Consider the following 17897-nt stretch of genomic DNA (forward strand, 5'->3'; position numbering starts at 1 on the left):
AGAGTAGATTTCTAGTCTCCAGAAAAGTCATTTTACTCGAACATAATACGTGTTCCAAAATTCTACATCTGATCGACGTTAGAGATATAGGTCTATAGTTGTGCACATCTGTTAGACGTCCCTTCTTGAAAACGGGGATGACCTGTGCCCTTTTCCATTTTCCTATCCTGAAACATGGGAAACATTCACAAATTTTGAGTAATTATCTACCAGTGTCTTTAACAAACAGGCTGTGTAAATTAGGTCAACCGATGAATGTGTTGATGCCTGGAAGCCAGAAAACATTTATAAAAAATTCAAAGTTCGTTCAGGCACTCTGGTCCTCCACAGACCAATTGATATGTCTGGAATCTGCAACATGGATGCTCTCATGCATCACCAACTGTCAGTACACGATAGTCATGTTCTTTTATCTGCAGAAGACGTACAATACCACCAGGCACCATCACACCTAGCCTACACTGCATGAGTGAGGTTTCCAGGGGTCGCTTTCCCATTTTGTATCCGCCGGAGTTTCCATCCCTCTGACTGTTAGTGGTCTGGATGGATTCAACACTCATCAACCATTATGTGTAGGGAAACTGAGTCCCTCGGTGATCAGTTTTGATCATAACCGTCTTCTTCTTGAAGACTGGGACTATCTGTGCTCTTTTCCAATCATTTGGAACCCTCCGTTCCTCTAGAGACTTGTGGTACACGGCTGTTAGAAGGGGGGCAAGTTCTTTCGCGTACTCTGTGTAGAATCGAATTGGTTTCCCGTCAGGTCCAGTGGACTTTCCTCTATTGAGTGATTCCAGTTGCTTTTCTATTCCTTGGACACTTATTTCGATGTCAGCCATTTTTTCGTTTGTGCGAGGATTTAGAGAAGGAACTGCAGTGCGGTCTTCCACTACTATGAGTGGAACTGTTATCACTGTGGGACCCACAGTATTACCATCACTGTATATGAACAATTTTTGCCTATATTTTTGTTGTACACCATTGCTCATCGCAGAGTGACAATTTCAGAGAGCTGTACAGACAGTGCAAGACCCTGAATCATATCAAGTTTCTCCCACAAAATGTCACACCATGCACTTATGTAGACTTTGAACTGTGGATCTTCACCCAGGCTTTCACCTATAAGTTGTTGAAGATTTCAAATTTCTAGACATTTTGTTTGACAGTAAATTAACATGGTTACCACAGGTACACTAGATAAAGACAAATTGTATGAGGAAATTTATACCCTCAGATTTTCCAGCAGCAGACCACCCCGTCCTCCTGCAATTCTGCAAACCTTTGATCTTATCCCACCATGACTGTGCATGTGTTGCTTATGGGGTCAGTGACACCATCAATACCGATCTTGTTAGACTCTGTCCACAAAAGTGGTGTGGCGTGCAGATGGCAACAGAAGCCCTCTGTGCAAGCCCCGTAGACAGCCTCCTTGGCAAACTGTGTTGTCACTATTTGTCAGATGCCTACCCATCTGTGTTACTTGATTTTGTTTCACAGCCAACATTTCATACTGTTTACAAATCACATAAAAATGGGTGGATCAGCTGGGAAACGATTTTAGGCTCAGTGTTAGGACCTCCAACTTCCGGTCCTGCTCCTCTCCCCCCTCCCACCAATCTGTTTGTGTACATAGAGTTCTCTCACAGCACCCTCTGTGATGTGTACCCAGTCCTGTGATTTGGGTGGATCTCTTCCATGGCCCTAAGGAAAATACACAATCTATTAAATTCAGTTCTCCACAACTACCACAATTTGAAATAGATTTACACATATATGTAGAGATTCAGTGACAGGAGGGTTTATGATTTTACACACACAAGGGACACAAGAAGTCGCCTCTGCAGGTCCAGGGGGTTGAATAGGCCCGAGATATTCCTGCCTGTCATAAGAGGCGACTAAAAGGAGTCTCACACGTTTCGGCATTTAGTGATGGTCCCCTGCTGGGTTTGACCTCCATTCTTCCAAATTATTCCGAAGAGCGAGCCAATAGTATTTGAGAGTGTAGCATCGCGTTTTAGTACCTGAATAGTGTAAATTCGCGTAGTCTCCTTCCGCCGCCGAGCAGTGTCAGCAGTGCGCAAGTAGCAGCATTACTGCATCTACTAGGCAATCTTGTATTTTAATAACCGTTTAAATTTTGTTGATTTGTTTGCGCTCTCTGTAGATTAGTTCAGACGTTCTTTGCAAAACAGTTTTTAGCATGGATAGGGACTGCAACTGCTGTGTTCGGATGCAGGCTGAGTTGGCATCCCTTCGCTCCCAGCTTCAGGCAGTGTTGGCTTCGGTCACACAGCTTGAGGCTGTTGTCAATGGGCATCACTGTGGGGGTCCAGATGGGGGTTTGTCGGGGACGGCCAGCTCGTCCCACGCATCCCCCGCTCGGACTACGACTGTGGTTGCCTGGGATACTGCCCGCATTGAGGCTGATCCCTCACCTGTGGCAGAGTGGGAGATCGTCTCAAGGTGTGGCAGGGGGCGAAAGACATTCTGGAGGGCTGAACGGAAGGCCTCTCCAGTTTGTCTGACGAACCGGTTTCAGGCTCTGTCTCAGGCTGATACTGATCTTCGGCCTGACATGGCTGCTTCTCCTGTTCCAGAGGTTGCCCCTCAGTCTGCAAGATCCGGGCAGTCGCAGAGGGTGGGCTTACTGGTAATTGGGAGCTCCAACGTCAGGCGCGTAATGGGGCCCCTTAGGGATATGGCAGCAAGAGAGAGGAAGAAAACCAATGTGCACTCCGTGTGCATACCGGGGGGAGTCATTCCAGATGTGGAAAGGGTCCTTCCGGATGCCATGAAGGGTACAGGGTGCACCCATCTGCAGGTGGTCGCTCATGTCGGCACCAATGATGTGTGTCGCTATGGATCGGAGGAAATCCTCTCTGGCTTTCGGCGGCTATCTGATTTGGTGAAGACTGCCAGTCTCGCTAGCGGGATGAAAGCAGAGCTCACCATCTGCAGCATCGTCGACAGGACTGACTGCGGACCTTTGGTACAGAGCCGAGTGGAGGGTCTGAATCAGAGGCTGAGACGGTTCTGCGACCGTGTGGGCTGCAGATTCCTCGACTTGCGCCATAGGGTGGTGGGGTTTCGGGTTCCGCTGGATAGGTCAGGAGTCCACTACACGCAACAAGCGGCTACACGGGTAGCAGGGGTTGTGTGGCGTGGGCTGGGCGGTTTTTTAGGTTAGATGGCCTTGGGAAAGTACAGAAAGGGCAACAGCCTCAACGGGTGCGGGGCAAAGTCAGGACATGCGGGGACCAAGCAGCAATCGGTATTGTAATTGTCAACTGTCGAAGCTGCGTTGGTAAAGTACCAGAACTTCAAGCGCTGATAGAAAGCACCGAAGCTGAAATCGTTATAGGTACAGAAAGCTGGCTTAAGCCAGAGATAAATTCTGCCGAAATTTTTACAAAGGTACAGACGGTGTTTAGAAAGGATAGATTGCATGCAACCGGTGGTGGAGTGTTCGTCGCTGTTAGTAGTAGTTTATCCTGTAGTGAAGTAGAAGTGGATAGTTCCTGTGAATTATTATGGGTGGAGGTTACACTCAACAACCGAACTAGGTTAATAATTGGCTCCTTTTACCGACCTCCCGACTCAGCAGCATTAGTGGCAGAACAACTGAGAGAAAATTTGGAACACATTTCACATAAATTTTCTCAGCATGTTATAGTCTTAGGTGGAGATTTCAATTTACCAGATATAGACTAGGACACTCAGATGTTTAGGACGGGTGGTAGGGACAGAGCATCGAGTGACATTATACTGAGTACACAATCCGAAAATTACCTCGAGCAATTAAACAGAGAATCGACTCGTGGAGATAACATCTTGGACCTACTGATAACAAACAGACCCGAACTTTTCGACTCTGTATGTACAGAACAGGGAATCAGTGATCATAAGGCCGTTGCAGCATCCCTGAATATGGAAGTTAATAGGAATATAAAAAAAAGGGAGGAAGGTTTATCTGTTTAGCAAGAGTAATAGAAGGCAGATTTCAGACTACCTAACAGATCAAAACGAAAATTTCTGTTCCGACACTGACAATGTTGAGTGTTTATGGAAAAAGTTCAAGGCAATCGTAAAATGCGTTTTAGACAGGTACGTGCCGAGTAAAACTGTGAGGGACGGGAAAAACCCACCGTGGTTCAACAACAAAGTTAGGAAACTACTGCGAAAGCAAAGAGAGCTCCACTCCAAGTTTAAACGCAGCCAAAACCTCTCAGACAAATAGAAGCTAAACGATGTCAAAGTTAGCGTAAGGAGGGGTATGCGTGAAGCGTTCAGTGAATTCGAAAGTAAAATTCTATGTACCGACTTGACAGAAAATCCTAGGAAGTTCTGGTCTTACGTTAAATCAGTAAGTGGCTCGAAACAGCATATCCAGACACTACGGGATGATGATGGCATTGAAACAGAGGATGACACGCGTAAAGCTGAAATACTAAACACCTTTTTCCAAAGCTGTTTCACAGAGGAAGACCGCACTGCAGTTCCTTCTCTAAATCCTCACACAAACGAAAAAATGGCTGACATCGAAATAAGTGTCCAAGGAATAGAAAAGCAACTGGAATCACTCAATAGAGGAAAGTCCACTGGACCTGACGGGAAACCAATTCGATTCTACACAGAGTACGCGAAAGAACTTGCCCCCCTTCTAACAGCCGTGTACCACAAGTCTCTAGAGGAACGGAGGGTTCCAAATGATTGGAAAAGAGCACAGATAGTCCCAGTCTTCAAGAAGGGTCGTCGAGCAGATGCGCAAAACTATAGACCTATATCTCTGACGTCGATCTGTTGTAGAATTTTAGAACATGTTTTTTGCTCGAGTATCATGTCGTTTTTGGAAACCCAGAATCTACTATGTAGGAATCAACATGGATTCCGGAAACAGCGATCGTGTGAGACCCAACTCGCTTCATTTGTTCATGAGACCCAGAAAATATTAGATACAGGCTCCCAGGTAGATGCTATTTTTCTTGACTTCCGGAAGGCGTTCGATACAGTTCCGCACTGTCGCCTGATAAACAAAGTAAGAGCGTACGGAATATCAGACCAGCTGTGTGGCTGGATTGAAGAGTTTTTAGCAAACAGAACACAGCATGTTGTTATCAATGGAGAGACGTCTACAGACGTTAAAGTAACCTCTGGCGTGCCACAGGGGAGTGTTATGGGACCATTGCTTTTCACAATATATATAAATGACCTAGTAGATAGTGTCGGAAGTTCCATGCGGCTTTTCGCGGATGATGCTGTAGTATACAGAGAAGTTGCAGCATTAGAAAATTGTAGCGAAATGCAGGAAGATCTGCAGCGGATAGGCACTTGGTGCAGGGAGTGGCAACTGACCCTTAACATAGACAAATGTAATGTATTGCGAATACATAGAAAGAAGGATCCTTTATTGCATGATTATATGATAGCGGAACAAACACTGGTAGCAGTTACTTCTGTAAAATATCTGGGAGTATGCGTGTGGAACGATTTGAAGTGGAATGATCATATAAAATTAATTGTTGGTAAGGCGGGTACCAGGTTGAGATTCATTGGGAGAGTCCTTAGAAAATGTAGTCCATCAACAAAGGAGGTGGCTTACAAAACACTCGTTCAACCTATACTTGAGTATTGCTCATCAGTGTGGGATCCGTACCAGATCGGGTTGACGGAGGAGACAGAGAAGATCCAAAGAAGAGAGGCGCGTTTCGTCACAGGGTTATTTGGTAACCGTGATAGCGTTACGGAGATGTTTAACAAACTCAAGTGGCAGACTCTGCAAGAGAGGCGCTCTGCATCGCGGTGTAGCTTGCTCGCCAGGTTTCGAGAGGGTGCGTTTCTGGATGAGGTATCGAATATATTGCTTCCCCCTACTTATACCTCCCGAGGAGATCACGAATGTACACTCCTGGAAATGGAAAAAAGAACACATTGACACCGGTGTGTCAGACCCACCATACTTGCTCCTGACACTGCGAGAGGGCTGTACAAGCAATGATCACACGCACGGCACAGCGGACACACCAGGAACCGCGGTGTTGGCCGTCGAATGGCGCTAGCTGCGCAGCATTTGTGCACCGCCGCCGTCAGTGTCAGCCAGTTTGCCGTGGCATACGGAGCTCCATCGCAGTCTTTAACACTGGTAGCATGCCGCGACAGCGTGGACGTGAACCGTATGTGCAGTTGACGGACTTTGAGCGAGGGCGTATAGTGGGCATGCGGGAGGCCGGGTGAACGTACCGCCGAATTGCTCAACACGTGGGGCGTGAGGTCTCCACAGTACATCGATGTTGCCGCCAGTGGTCGGCAGAAGGTGCACGTGCCCGTCGACCTGGGACCGGACCGCAGCGACGCACGGATGCACGCCAAGACCGTAGGATCCTACGCAGTGCCGTAGGGGACCGCACCGCCACTTCCCAGCAAATTAGGGACACTGTTGCTCCTGGGGTATCGGCGAGGACCATTCGCAACCGTCTCCATGAAGCTGGGCTACGGTCCCCCACACCGTTAGGCCGTCTTCCGCTCACGCCCCAACATCGTGCAGCCCGCCTCCAGTGGTGTCGCGACAGGCGTGAATGGAGGGACGAATGGAGACGTGTCGTCTTCAGCGATGAGAGTCGCTTCTGCCTTGGTGCCAATGATGGTCGTATGCGTGTTTGGCGCCGTGCAGGTGAGCGCCACAATCAGGACTGCATACGACCGAGGCACACAGGGCCAACACCCGGCATCATGGTGTGGGGAGCGATCTCCTACGCTGGCCGTACACCACTGGTGATCGTCGAGGGGACACTGAATAGTGCACGGTACATCCAAACCGTCATCGAACCCATCGTTCTACCATTCCTAGACCGGCAAGGGAACTTGCTGTTACAACAGGACAATGCATGTCCGCATGTATCCCGTGCCACCCAACGTGCTCTAGAAGGTGTAAGTCAACTACCCTGGCCAGCAAGATCTCCGGATCTGTCCCCCATTGAGCATGTTTGGGACTGGATGAAGCGTCGTCTCACGCGGTCTGCACGTCCAGCACGAACGCTGGTCCAACTGAGGCGCCAGGTGGAAATGGCATGGCAAGCCGTTCCACAGGACTACATCCAGCATCTCTACGATCGTCTCCATGGGAGAACAGCAGCCTGCATTGCTGCGAAAGGTGGATATACACTGTACTAGTGCCGACATTGTGCATGCTCTGTTGCCTGTGTCTATGTGCCTGTGGTTCTGTCAGTGTGATCATGTGATGTATCTGACCCCAGGAATGTGTCAATAAAGTTTCCCCTTCCTGGGACAATGAATTCACGGTGTTCTTATTTCAATTTCCAGGAGTGTAAAATTAGAGAGATTAGAGCGCTCACGGAGGCTTTCAGACAGTCGTTCTTCCCGCGAACCATACGCGACTGGAACAGGAAAGGGAGGTAATGACAGTGGCACGTAAAGTGCCCTCCGCCACAAACCGTTGGGTGGCTTGCGGAGTATAAATGTAGATGTAGAATTGGAGAAGGGCGCCTTACATGGTGCATGATGCCCATCATGCACTGAGACCTCTCACATCCTGTGTCGCCATGGATCCGCACTTCCGCTCATTCTCCAGCTGTTGGGCGAGGTCACCCTCATGGGTGCATTTTCCTCCATCCACTGTGCAGTATCACTTTCTGTGCTGGCGATGGTAATGAACTCCTTAGCTCTTCTGCACCTCATATCCAGCACAGTAGCCAGTCCGTTGTGGTGGGGCCGCCATGTACTGTGTTGGTTGTAACCCGCTGACCACACAGGGATTGCCCTGCTGATTCCTGTGCTGTTAACTCCCAATATACGCCAAGGAGCAGATGTCCGTCTCCCTGGGGCATCGGGACTCCTGGAAATGCCCATCCTGCCAGGTGGCCCTTGCTGAGGTTGGGTGGCGGCTGTGGGGAGAGCCCCTTGTCAGAGTGTGGGGCATCAAGGCGGATGACACGCCATGAAGCATAGTATGTCATCTCTTGCTGGTGGTCTGCCACTAGCAGTCTCTAAGAAGTCAAAGTCTAACTTAGGTGCTAAGAAATACAACCCCAAATTGTTCACCTCCCTGGCTCCACCATGGGAGGAACACCAGGTTAAGGATGGCAGCGAAGCTTATTTGCCCCAGTACCTCGTATGTACGAGGGTTGATGGGGAACCTTTCATGTCAATGAATCCTCAGTTTTTTGTGGAGCATTTAGAGGACAAGTTTGGGGACGTGGAGGGCTTGTCCAAAATGTGGTTAGGGTCTGTCTTGATAAAGACAGTATCCTCTGCCCAGTCACAGGCATTACTCGCTTGTGACAAGTTGGGGGATGTATCTGTTACCATCACGCCCCATAAGAGCTTAAATATGGTCCACGGTATTATATTCCACAGGGATCTTCTTTTGCAGTGTGACGACGAGCTGCGCGAAAATTTAGAGTGGTGAGGTGTTCATTTCGTCTGGCGCGCCCATCGCGGTCTGAGGGATAATCAGGTTGCCACCGGTGCCTTCATCTTGGCCTTCTAGGGTGACACATTACCTGAGAAGGTCAAGGTGATGGTCTACTGCTATGATGTCAAGCCATATATCCCTCCTCCAGTGCGGTGCTTTAAGTGCTGGAAGTTCGGCCACTGTACTTCCACCATCACATGTCAAGATTGCGGACGTCCATCACATCCCAATACTCCATGTGCCCCACCTCCCATCTGTGTCAACTGTGGAGAGCATCATTTACCTTGCTCGCCACGCTGCAGGATCTTACAGAAAGGGAGGACAGTCGTGGAATACAAGACCCTGGACTGAGTGACTTACATTGAGGCTAAGTGAAAATATGAGGGGCTATATGCTATGCATATAACATCCACTTATGCCGCCGCTACTACAACAGTTCTAGCACCTTCCATTCCATCATGTACAGTTGGCTCTCAGAGTAGTCAGGCTCCACCTGCCTCCTTGATAGTGGGAGGCACTTCTGTCCCTGTTGCTCCCGCACCACCTACTTTGGGAGCAACATCCCCCCAACCATCGGGGACATCAGTCACCACTTCTCAACGAGAGAAGTGTATATCTTCTTTGGCTCCTCTCGCTAGGAAGGGGTCCCTTGGGTCACTCCCTTCCCACGTTCCTACCAGTGGCAAAGCGGACACCCGCCAGTGGCTGAAGCAACCACAGGTACCTGGTCATAGGGCTTTCTGGTCTTCCTCAGTCCCTGAGACTGACTCAGTGAAGCCCTCCCAGCCAGAACAGCCAAAGGTGCAGAGAGAGAGAACCAAAAAGAAGACCCCCCAAAGACCCAGACATTGCTGTGGCACCCATACCACTGCTACCTACAAGCTCTGTGTCTGACAATGAAGTGGACGTTCTGGCGTCCGCTGAGGACCTAGATCCCTCTGGGCCCTCAGACAAAATGGATGTTGATCACACAGGTACCCATCCGGTGGCAGCAGGTGACCCTGAGGCATAGACAACCTCATTGGGTGTTTCATGCCTTCCCAATCTCACGAGGATGTCATCCTCCAGTGGAATTGCGGCGGTTTTTTCCACCACTTGGCTGAGCTACGGCAACTGTTAAGCGTTACGCCTGCTTTATGCATTGCCATCCAGGAAACCTGATTCCCGGCAATGTAGACCCCTGCCCTCCGCGGCTATAGGGGATATTACAAGAACCGTAGCGAATATAATAGAGTGGCAGGTGGAGTTTGCGTCTATGTCATAAACTCGGTATGTAGTGAACCTGTGCCCCTCCAAACTCCTCTTGAAGCTGTGGCTGTTAGGATAAGGACGACGCAGGAAACAACTGTCTGCAACGTATATCTTCCTCGAGATGGTGCAGTAACCCTGAACTTGTTGGCTGCATTGATTGATCAATTCCCTACATCTTCCTTACTTTTGGGTGATTTTAACGCTCATAGCCCCCTTGTGGGGTGGCATCGTCCTTACTGGCCGAGGCAGAGATGTCGAAACTTTACTGTCTCAGTTCGACCTCTGCCTCTTAAATACTGGGGCCCCCACACATTTCAGTGTGGCTCACAGCACTTACTCGGCCATTGATTTAACCCTCTGCAGCCCAGGACTTAATCCATCTGTCCACTGGAGAGCACATGACGACCTGTGCGGTAATGACCACTTCCTCATCTTCCTGACACTCCCCCAGCATCATGCCCACGGACACCTATCCAGATGGGCTTGCAACAAGGCAGACAGGGAAGGCCTTCACCTCTGCTGTCACCGTTGAATCTCCCCCACATGGTGCTATCGATGTTGTGATTGAGCAGGTTATTCAACGATCGTCTCTGCGGCGGAAAACATGATCCCTCGTTCTTTAGGGTGCCCCCCGCGAAAGCAGTAACTTCGCGGTCGCCGGAAGTCTCTGAGGTAATTAAAGAGAGTCGGCGAGCCCTTCAGCGACGTAAGCGGCACCCTTCCATAGAGCACCTAATAGCCTTTAAACGGCTCTGTGCCCGCGTTCGCCAGCTTATAAAAAGACAGTTCATATGGTTCAAATGGCTCTAAACACTATGGGACTTAACATCTGAGGTCATCAGTCCCCTAGACTTAGTACTATTTAAACCTAACTAACCTAAGGACATCACACACATCCGTGCCCGAGGAAGGATTCGAACCTGCGACCGTAGCAGCGGCGCGATTCCGGATTGAATCGCCTAGAACCCTCGGCTACAGCGGCCGGCTAAAAAGACGGAAACAAGAGTGTTGGGAGAGAGATGTCTCGACCATTGGGTGCCATACGTCACCTTCCGAAGTCTGGACAAAGATCAGACGTGTTTTTGGGTACCAGACACCAACAACTGTCCCTGGCGTTAACATCAATGGCGTGTTATCTACCGACGCAAACGCGATTGCTGAGCACTTTGCTGAGCACTATGCTCGAGCCTCTGCGTCGGAGAATACCCCCCAGCTTTTCGCACCTCAGACGGCAGATGGAAAGGAAAGTCCACTCTTTCACAACACGCCACAGTGAACCCTATAACGCTCCATTTACAGAGTAGGAGCTCTTCAGCGCCCTCGTACATTGTCCCGACACAGCTCCTTGGTCGGATAGTCTCCACAGTCAGATCATTAAACATCTCTCATTCGACTACAAGTGACATCTCCTGATCCTCCTCAACCGGATCTGGTGCGGTGGCGTCTTTCCATCGCAATGGCAGGAGAGCACCATCATTCCAGTGCTCAAACCAGGTATAAACCTGCTTGATGTGGATAGCTAGCTGTCGGCCCATCAGCCTTACCAACGTTCTTTGTAAGCTGCTGGAATGTGTGGTGTATCGGGGATTGGGTTGGGTCCTGGAGTCACATGGCCTACTGGCTCTGTGCCAGGGCAGTTTCCGCCAGGGTCGCTCTACCACTGATAATCTTGTGTCCCTCGAGTCTGCCATCCGAACAGCCTTTTTCAGACGCCAACACCTTGTTGCCGTCTTTTTACATTTACGAAATGCGTATGACACCGCCTGGCGACATCACATCCTTGCCACATTATACAAGTGAGGTCTTCGAGGCCCGCTCCCGATTTTCAACCAAAATTTCCTGTCGCTTCGTACTTTCCGTGTCCAAGATGGTGCCTCTCATAGTTCCCCCATATCCAAGAGAATTTGGTCCCGCAGGGCTCCGTATTGAGTGTATCTCTATTTCTAGTGGCCATTAATGGTCTAGCAGCAGCTGCAGGGCCATCCGTCTCACCTTCTCTGTATGCAGACGACTTCTGCATTTCGTACTGCTCCACTGTTGCTGAGCGGCACCCACAGGGAGCCATCCACAAGGCGCAGTCATGCGCTCTAGCCCACGGTTTCCGGGTTTCGGCCACAAAGTCGTGTGTCATGCTCTTCTGTCGGCGTCGTACCGTTCATCTGGAACCAGAACTTTACCTTAGTGACGATCCACTCACTGTAGTGGAGACATATCGATTGTTAGGACTGGTTTTCGACGCCCAATTGACTTGGCTTCCTCACCTTCGTCAGCTTAAGTGGAAGTGCTGGCAGCACCTCAATGCCCTCCGCTGCCTGAGCAACACCAACTGGGGTGCGGATCGCTCTACACTGCTACAGCTCTACAGAGCCCTTGTTCAATCCCGCCTTGACTATGGGAGTGTGGTTTATGGGTCGGCGGCGCCCTCAGCATTGCGTTTACTCGACCCAGTGCACCACTGTGGCGTTCGACTAGCGACAGGAGCTTTTAGGACGAGGCCGGTGACCAGCGTCCTGGTGGAGACTGGAGTCCCTCCATTGCAGATCCGACGTGCACAGCTGCTCGCTAGTTACATTGCACACGTTCGTAGTTCTCCTGCGCATCTGAATTACTGTCTGCTTTTCCCATCCACAGCGGTTAATCTCCTGCATCGGCGGCCCAGGTCAGGGCGTACAATTTCAGTTCGTATGTGATTCCTTCTATCCGAACTGAAGCCCTTGCCTTTACCACCTATACTTGAGGTCCATTCATGTACACCTCCATGGTGTATACCTAGGCTGCGGCTTTGCCTGGACCTTTCACATGGCCCTAAGGACTCAGTTAACCCTGCAGCTCTTCGCTGCCAATTCCTCTCGATTCTTGACATGTACCGAGACCATGAGGTGGTTTACACTGATGGCTCGATGGCTGATGGTCACCTCAGCTTCGCGTATGTCCATGGAGGAAATATTGAACAGCATTCCTTGCCCGATGGCTGTAGTGTTTTCACTGCAGAGCTGGTGGTTTTATCTCGTGCTCTTGAGCACATCCTTTCATGCCCTGGCCAGTCGTTGTTCTGTGTACCGACTCCTTGAGCAGCCTTCAACTATCGACCAGTGCTACCCTCGTCATCCTTTGGTAGCGACCATCCACGAGTCCATCTATGCCCTGGAATGGTCCAGTCGTTCAGTGGTGTTTGTCTGGACCCCAGATCACGTCGGAATACCAGGCAATGAACTTGCCGACAGGCTGTCCAAACAGGCTACACAGATACTGCTTATAGAGATCGGCATTCCAGTAACTGACCTGCATTCGTTCAACAAATATGTTTAGTCCCTTTAGACAAACATTCATCATCATCATCATCATCATCATCATCATCATCATCAGTAACACAGTGATGTGCATGAGGACGTAACAATTAATAATTTGTTGTATATGTGTATCTTGTGTATGTGTGAACCGCAACTTTATTGATGCCTGTAATGCTTCAGATGATCTCTGAAGTGTGTAGCACAATAATACATTTTAATTTAGTTCAGTATGAATAGTTGGAAAATCCACAACTTGGCACCTGTTGATTTTCATCTTTTAAAATTTGTAATCAGTCTCATGTTTGGTAAACATTTTGAGCCCAATGAATAAGTTATGGCAGCCATAGTTTGGTATTTGGCTTACCTTCCAGAATCACATGTTGATGAAATCTACTCATGTAAAGTGACCTGACCAAAAGGAGAATTAATTAAAAAAATAAGTGCATTTTGGCATAAAAAACAAAATTTAATGCCAGGCTGAGAACTTTTTATGTGACTCTTACTTACAGTATGTACAAAGAACATAGACAAAATTTCAGAAGGACAATTTTTGTTTAAATGCAACCCTAGTTTTATGTTAGTCTCTATTGTTGCAATGGTATTCATATGTACTATATAATTCTTTGTTCATTTCTTTTTACAGTACTGAGTAAGCGGATTGGGAAGAGTGTAAGATGCAGCCCAATCAAAGTAATAACTTCTCTCTTCCCTATACTTTCATGGCTTCCAAATTATAAATGGAAAAATGATCTGATACCAGACATCATATCGGGCTTTACTGTTGCTGTTATGCACATTCCGCAAGGTAATATATGCTATTTAATTATATCAAGTGATTTCCTTCACGTATTGTTTTCTTATAGATTGTATTTAAATCATCAAACCAACAAAACTGCTTTACAGTAATTCTTCATACTTTGTACATACCGTTTTAATCCCTACACATTTTGGTCATTTCGTTTCACATCCAGGTGGCCATCTCAGACTATAACTTTCCAACAAAGCTTACAAGATTGCAACTACTTTTTAATTTGCAGTTTCTGTTTAATCTACTAAGATGGATGAAATGTACGTAAGTGAGGCTTACAAATAAAGCAGTTTTTACTGAGGCTTATTATGATTTTTGTGAACTCAGTGTCCAATTTTTAGCTTCAAACACAGGTGAGATTTGTGGTGTTCTCCACCTCATTAAATTTATCCACAGCTATGTATGCTCTGAAGAAAGAAACTGGCGTCAAACAATTTTTAGTCCTTTCTATACACTTATCCTTTGTCCATAGTCTATCTAGAAACACCATTAGAATGAAAGACCCAGTATCAGACAATAAAAAATAGTATTGTTAGTTACTGAGAATTCTGTGTAAGATTCTATTTTGATTGCAGTGTAAGATTTGTGCTCAGTTCCCTTTTCAGTCTTCTTGGAATTAAAAGTTGAACAAAACATTTTATCACCTGTGGCACTAATATTATTAATTGAAAAATTGAAAATGAGGAAGCTGAGATCATGAAAAAATTAGGACAAAGGACAAACCAGGAAATCTGTTAGATGTCTGTACTTTTGTGATTATTTAATGTAATTCCATTTGATGAAATGTGTAACTGAGTTGTCTTAGCTGCTCTGATGCCATTGAGAACTGTGCTTATTGGATAAACCAATGTCATCCCATGTTATTACTAACACATACTAAATTTAATTACTGACTGTGGACTGTTTAACAGCTTAACATATGGTCATGGACTCAACCATTATAAATATGTTTATATGTAAAGGTAAATGTCTTAATTCTTCTCACCTCTTACTGGACTTGCTACTATCACTTTTGCATCTTTTCTGGTCCTTGTTTCAGTTAATAAAAAGTGAGTCACCATCCCTTTAGTCAACAAGATATTGGGTTGTTGCTTAAATCTTCCTTAAATCATTTGTAATTATAAGAAGTGGTATGTCTACATCTACACTAACATTGACACTCTGATAGCTGCTTTATGGTGTGTGGTGAAGGGTACTTTGTATGCTACTGTCTCTTCCCCCTTTCATTTCCTGACCCAAATTATGCATGGGAAGAAAAATAATTGGTATGCATCCATGTGATCTTGCATCTGTCAAATTTTACTTTCATGGTCTCTTTGCGAGATGTATATAGGAGGAAGTGATATGTTGGTTGACTCTTCTACAAAACACTAAACCACACTGTGTGTTAAGTTGACTGATCAGCTCATTATCCCTGAATCCATAGGTGTCAGTAGACATCAGAAGGCTTCAGCCAGTAGTTGTTGGTTTTTGGGTGCAGCCAACGTTACCTAGCTGACAGTACTATTGAATTAGTCATTGTTGAGTGCTTTGTTCTTGTGTTGTACTTCACTCTCTCTTATACTATCTCCTTTCCTGTAGACATGTGTACGTTAATTTATTAAACATGTCAATACATGAGTTGATTTCAGTTTTTATTATGAATAGCATTCAAGTGATCATAGCTTTCATGGATGACTTCTGCTTTCATGGAAGCATGAATTACCAGTTAAGCTGTGAGCACTGCATGAAGTATGGGGGGGGGGGGGCTTGTTACCATGCACACAGCTCCTCATCTCATGGCAGTCTGTGTGGGATTGTGCTTGCTTCTTCCTTCACCCCCCACCTCCTCCTCCCACCTGTCTGGCATTGACAAACTTAAAATTAACACACTGTGCATGTTACAGGTTCTAAGTAATTCTTGAACCACACAATAGTAAGATACTTCATAAAGATAAATTTTCATTCACTTCTAAAATTAACTTAATATCATTTTAGTGAAGAGTAATGAAAACAAGTTTCTCTTCTCCTGTTGTTATTACTATCAATATTGTTATTGGGCTGTGGTTTGTAATAATAATAACAAAAAGTGAGGGAGAATATAATCTGTGTGAAACTGTAGTTAAATCAAGGAAGCTCCATAAAAATGTCTAGATAATAATCCAACTTCTGCACCACTATCGCTCATTAGATTTTTGATCATGACGTGCACTTGGTCAAATAAACAACAGCATCCAATCTATATACATTGTTTATCATCCAAAAAATTGTGTAGGCTTTTAACAGACTTCTGCAAGAAATGAAGATGATAGTAACAGGTTACATATTTTCAACCCATAGCGGAAAGATTAGCTGACACATGTTTTATTGAGAATTAACATGATTTTAGGACATGATACAAGATTTTTCCTCATTCAATCATCCTAGTATGGGTTTTCCATACTTCTCATGAATTATTTCAGGTACATGACATGATGGTTCATAGTAAGCAATGGCCATTACTTTTCCCATTCTCTGTCAATTATTAATCATTTGAAATTAATGTCTTACACTCTAACAACAACAACAACAACAACAACAACAACAAGAAAAACAATATTATTATTATTATTATTATTATTATTATTATTATTATTATTAAAATTGCTATGCAGGTGGTTAAGAATGATAATCCTATTTACATTTACTTGAAGGATACCGCATGCAACCATGATTTTTCTCAGCTGTGGACGTTCCACAATATCCATGAGATAAGAAAGTACTTTATTCAGAATAAAGTATTCTGATTTTGAAAATTGTATGTTTCTGGTTACATTTTCAAATATTGTCTTTAATTTTACAACTAGTGTTATATTATCACTTCTATTATTCTAAAGTTATTCTTTTCCAGCTTTATACCACTATTTGTGCACAGAAACAGCACAACAGGAATAAGGTAAGTCTTAGAAGATAGAATTGTAATGCTTCATAAGGGTTTGATTAACATAGATTACACTTGAGAATGTTTTATTGTGAGTAGTTCAGATTTATTTCCACAATTTCCAAAGTTAATTGTTTCCGAATGTAATTTACTCATATTTCAGGCATGGCTTACTCGATGTTGGCTGGTGTTCCTCCCATTGTTGGAATCTACATGGCTTTCTTTCCTGTCCTGATCTATGTTGTGATGGGTACTTCTAGGCATGTTTCCATGGGTAAGTCGCACCCCTTTAATACTTAACAATGTGGTCTTTTCTGGTGCAGAGGATTTTGAGAATTGGAGGTTCTTAAGGGTGGTAATATATTTTCATATTAGTAATGCTGGACATAGGCAGTGACTAGTAATAAAGAATAAGCAGTTGGTATATGAACTGTAAAAAGACAAACTTTTGATAGTAGGTTCCTTAAGGGAATTATTCAGCAGAACTTAATTCTCAATATTGTTACAAACTATTGGTGTTTAATAATGAACTATTTTATCAGAAATATAATGTGAAATGTTTTATCCAAATCTTAATTATTAGCAGCTTTTTCCAGAATGAGATTTTCACTCTGCAGCAGAGTGTGCACTGATATGAAACTTCCTGGCAGATTAAAACTGTGGGCCGGACCGAGACTTGAACTCGGGACCTTTGCCTTTCGCGGGCAAGTGCTCTACCAACTGAGCTACCCAAGCATGACTCACGCCCCGTCCTCACAGCTGGTAGAAGTAATGCTGTGAGGACAGGGCGTGAGTCGTGCATGGGTAGCTCATTTGGTAGAGCACTTGCCCGCGAAAGGCAAAGGTCCCGAGTTCGAGTCTCGGTCCGGCCCACAGTTTTAATCTGCCAGGAAGTTTCAGCAGCTTTTTTGTTCAAACGTACTGCTGGTGAGATTCTCTGTGGTCAGATTGGCTGTGTAAGTGATAAAGAAAAAGACCAGTAACATTAATAATAATAATTTGATTCCCTGAGAAATAAAAGTTCTTCTCCCAGAAGCAGAATTTTTTGTGTGTTTTCCTAAATAATATGGACACTCTGGTTGAAAAACTTAATTTTTTGAATGTTTTTTACCCTTTTACTGTATCACCTTTAGGATTTGGCCCTTACAGAATTGAGCGAGGCTAAATTATACTTGTGAAGAAAGTCACAGTTTACTAGTTGCACATATAACTGTTGTATGC

General features: G+C 45.7%; 1 protein-coding gene across 4 annotated transcripts in view; it reads left to right on the forward strand.

Annotated features, from left to right (window-relative positions):
• The window catches only part of LOC124556350 (sulfate transporter-like), a 493546-nt gene that overhangs the window by 396965 nt on the left and 78684 nt on the right, over nucleotides 1–17897 (forward strand). For all 4 annotated transcript variants that reach the window (XM_047130318.1, XM_047130320.1, XM_047130317.1 and 1 more), the window contains exons 3-4: nucleotides 13613–13774; nucleotides 16840–16950. In XM_047130318.1, the coding sequence (XP_046986274.1) occupies nucleotides 13613–13774; nucleotides 16840–16950 (273 nt within the window). The remainder of the gene's footprint in view (nucleotides 1–13612; nucleotides 13775–16839; nucleotides 16951–17897) is intronic.

Source organism: Schistocerca americana, chromosome X (assembly GCF_021461395.2).
Source record: "Schistocerca americana isolate TAMUIC-IGC-003095 chromosome X, iqSchAmer2.1, whole genome shotgun sequence".
NCBI classification, from domain to species: Eukaryota; Metazoa; Arthropoda; class Insecta; order Orthoptera; family Acrididae; genus Schistocerca; species Schistocerca americana.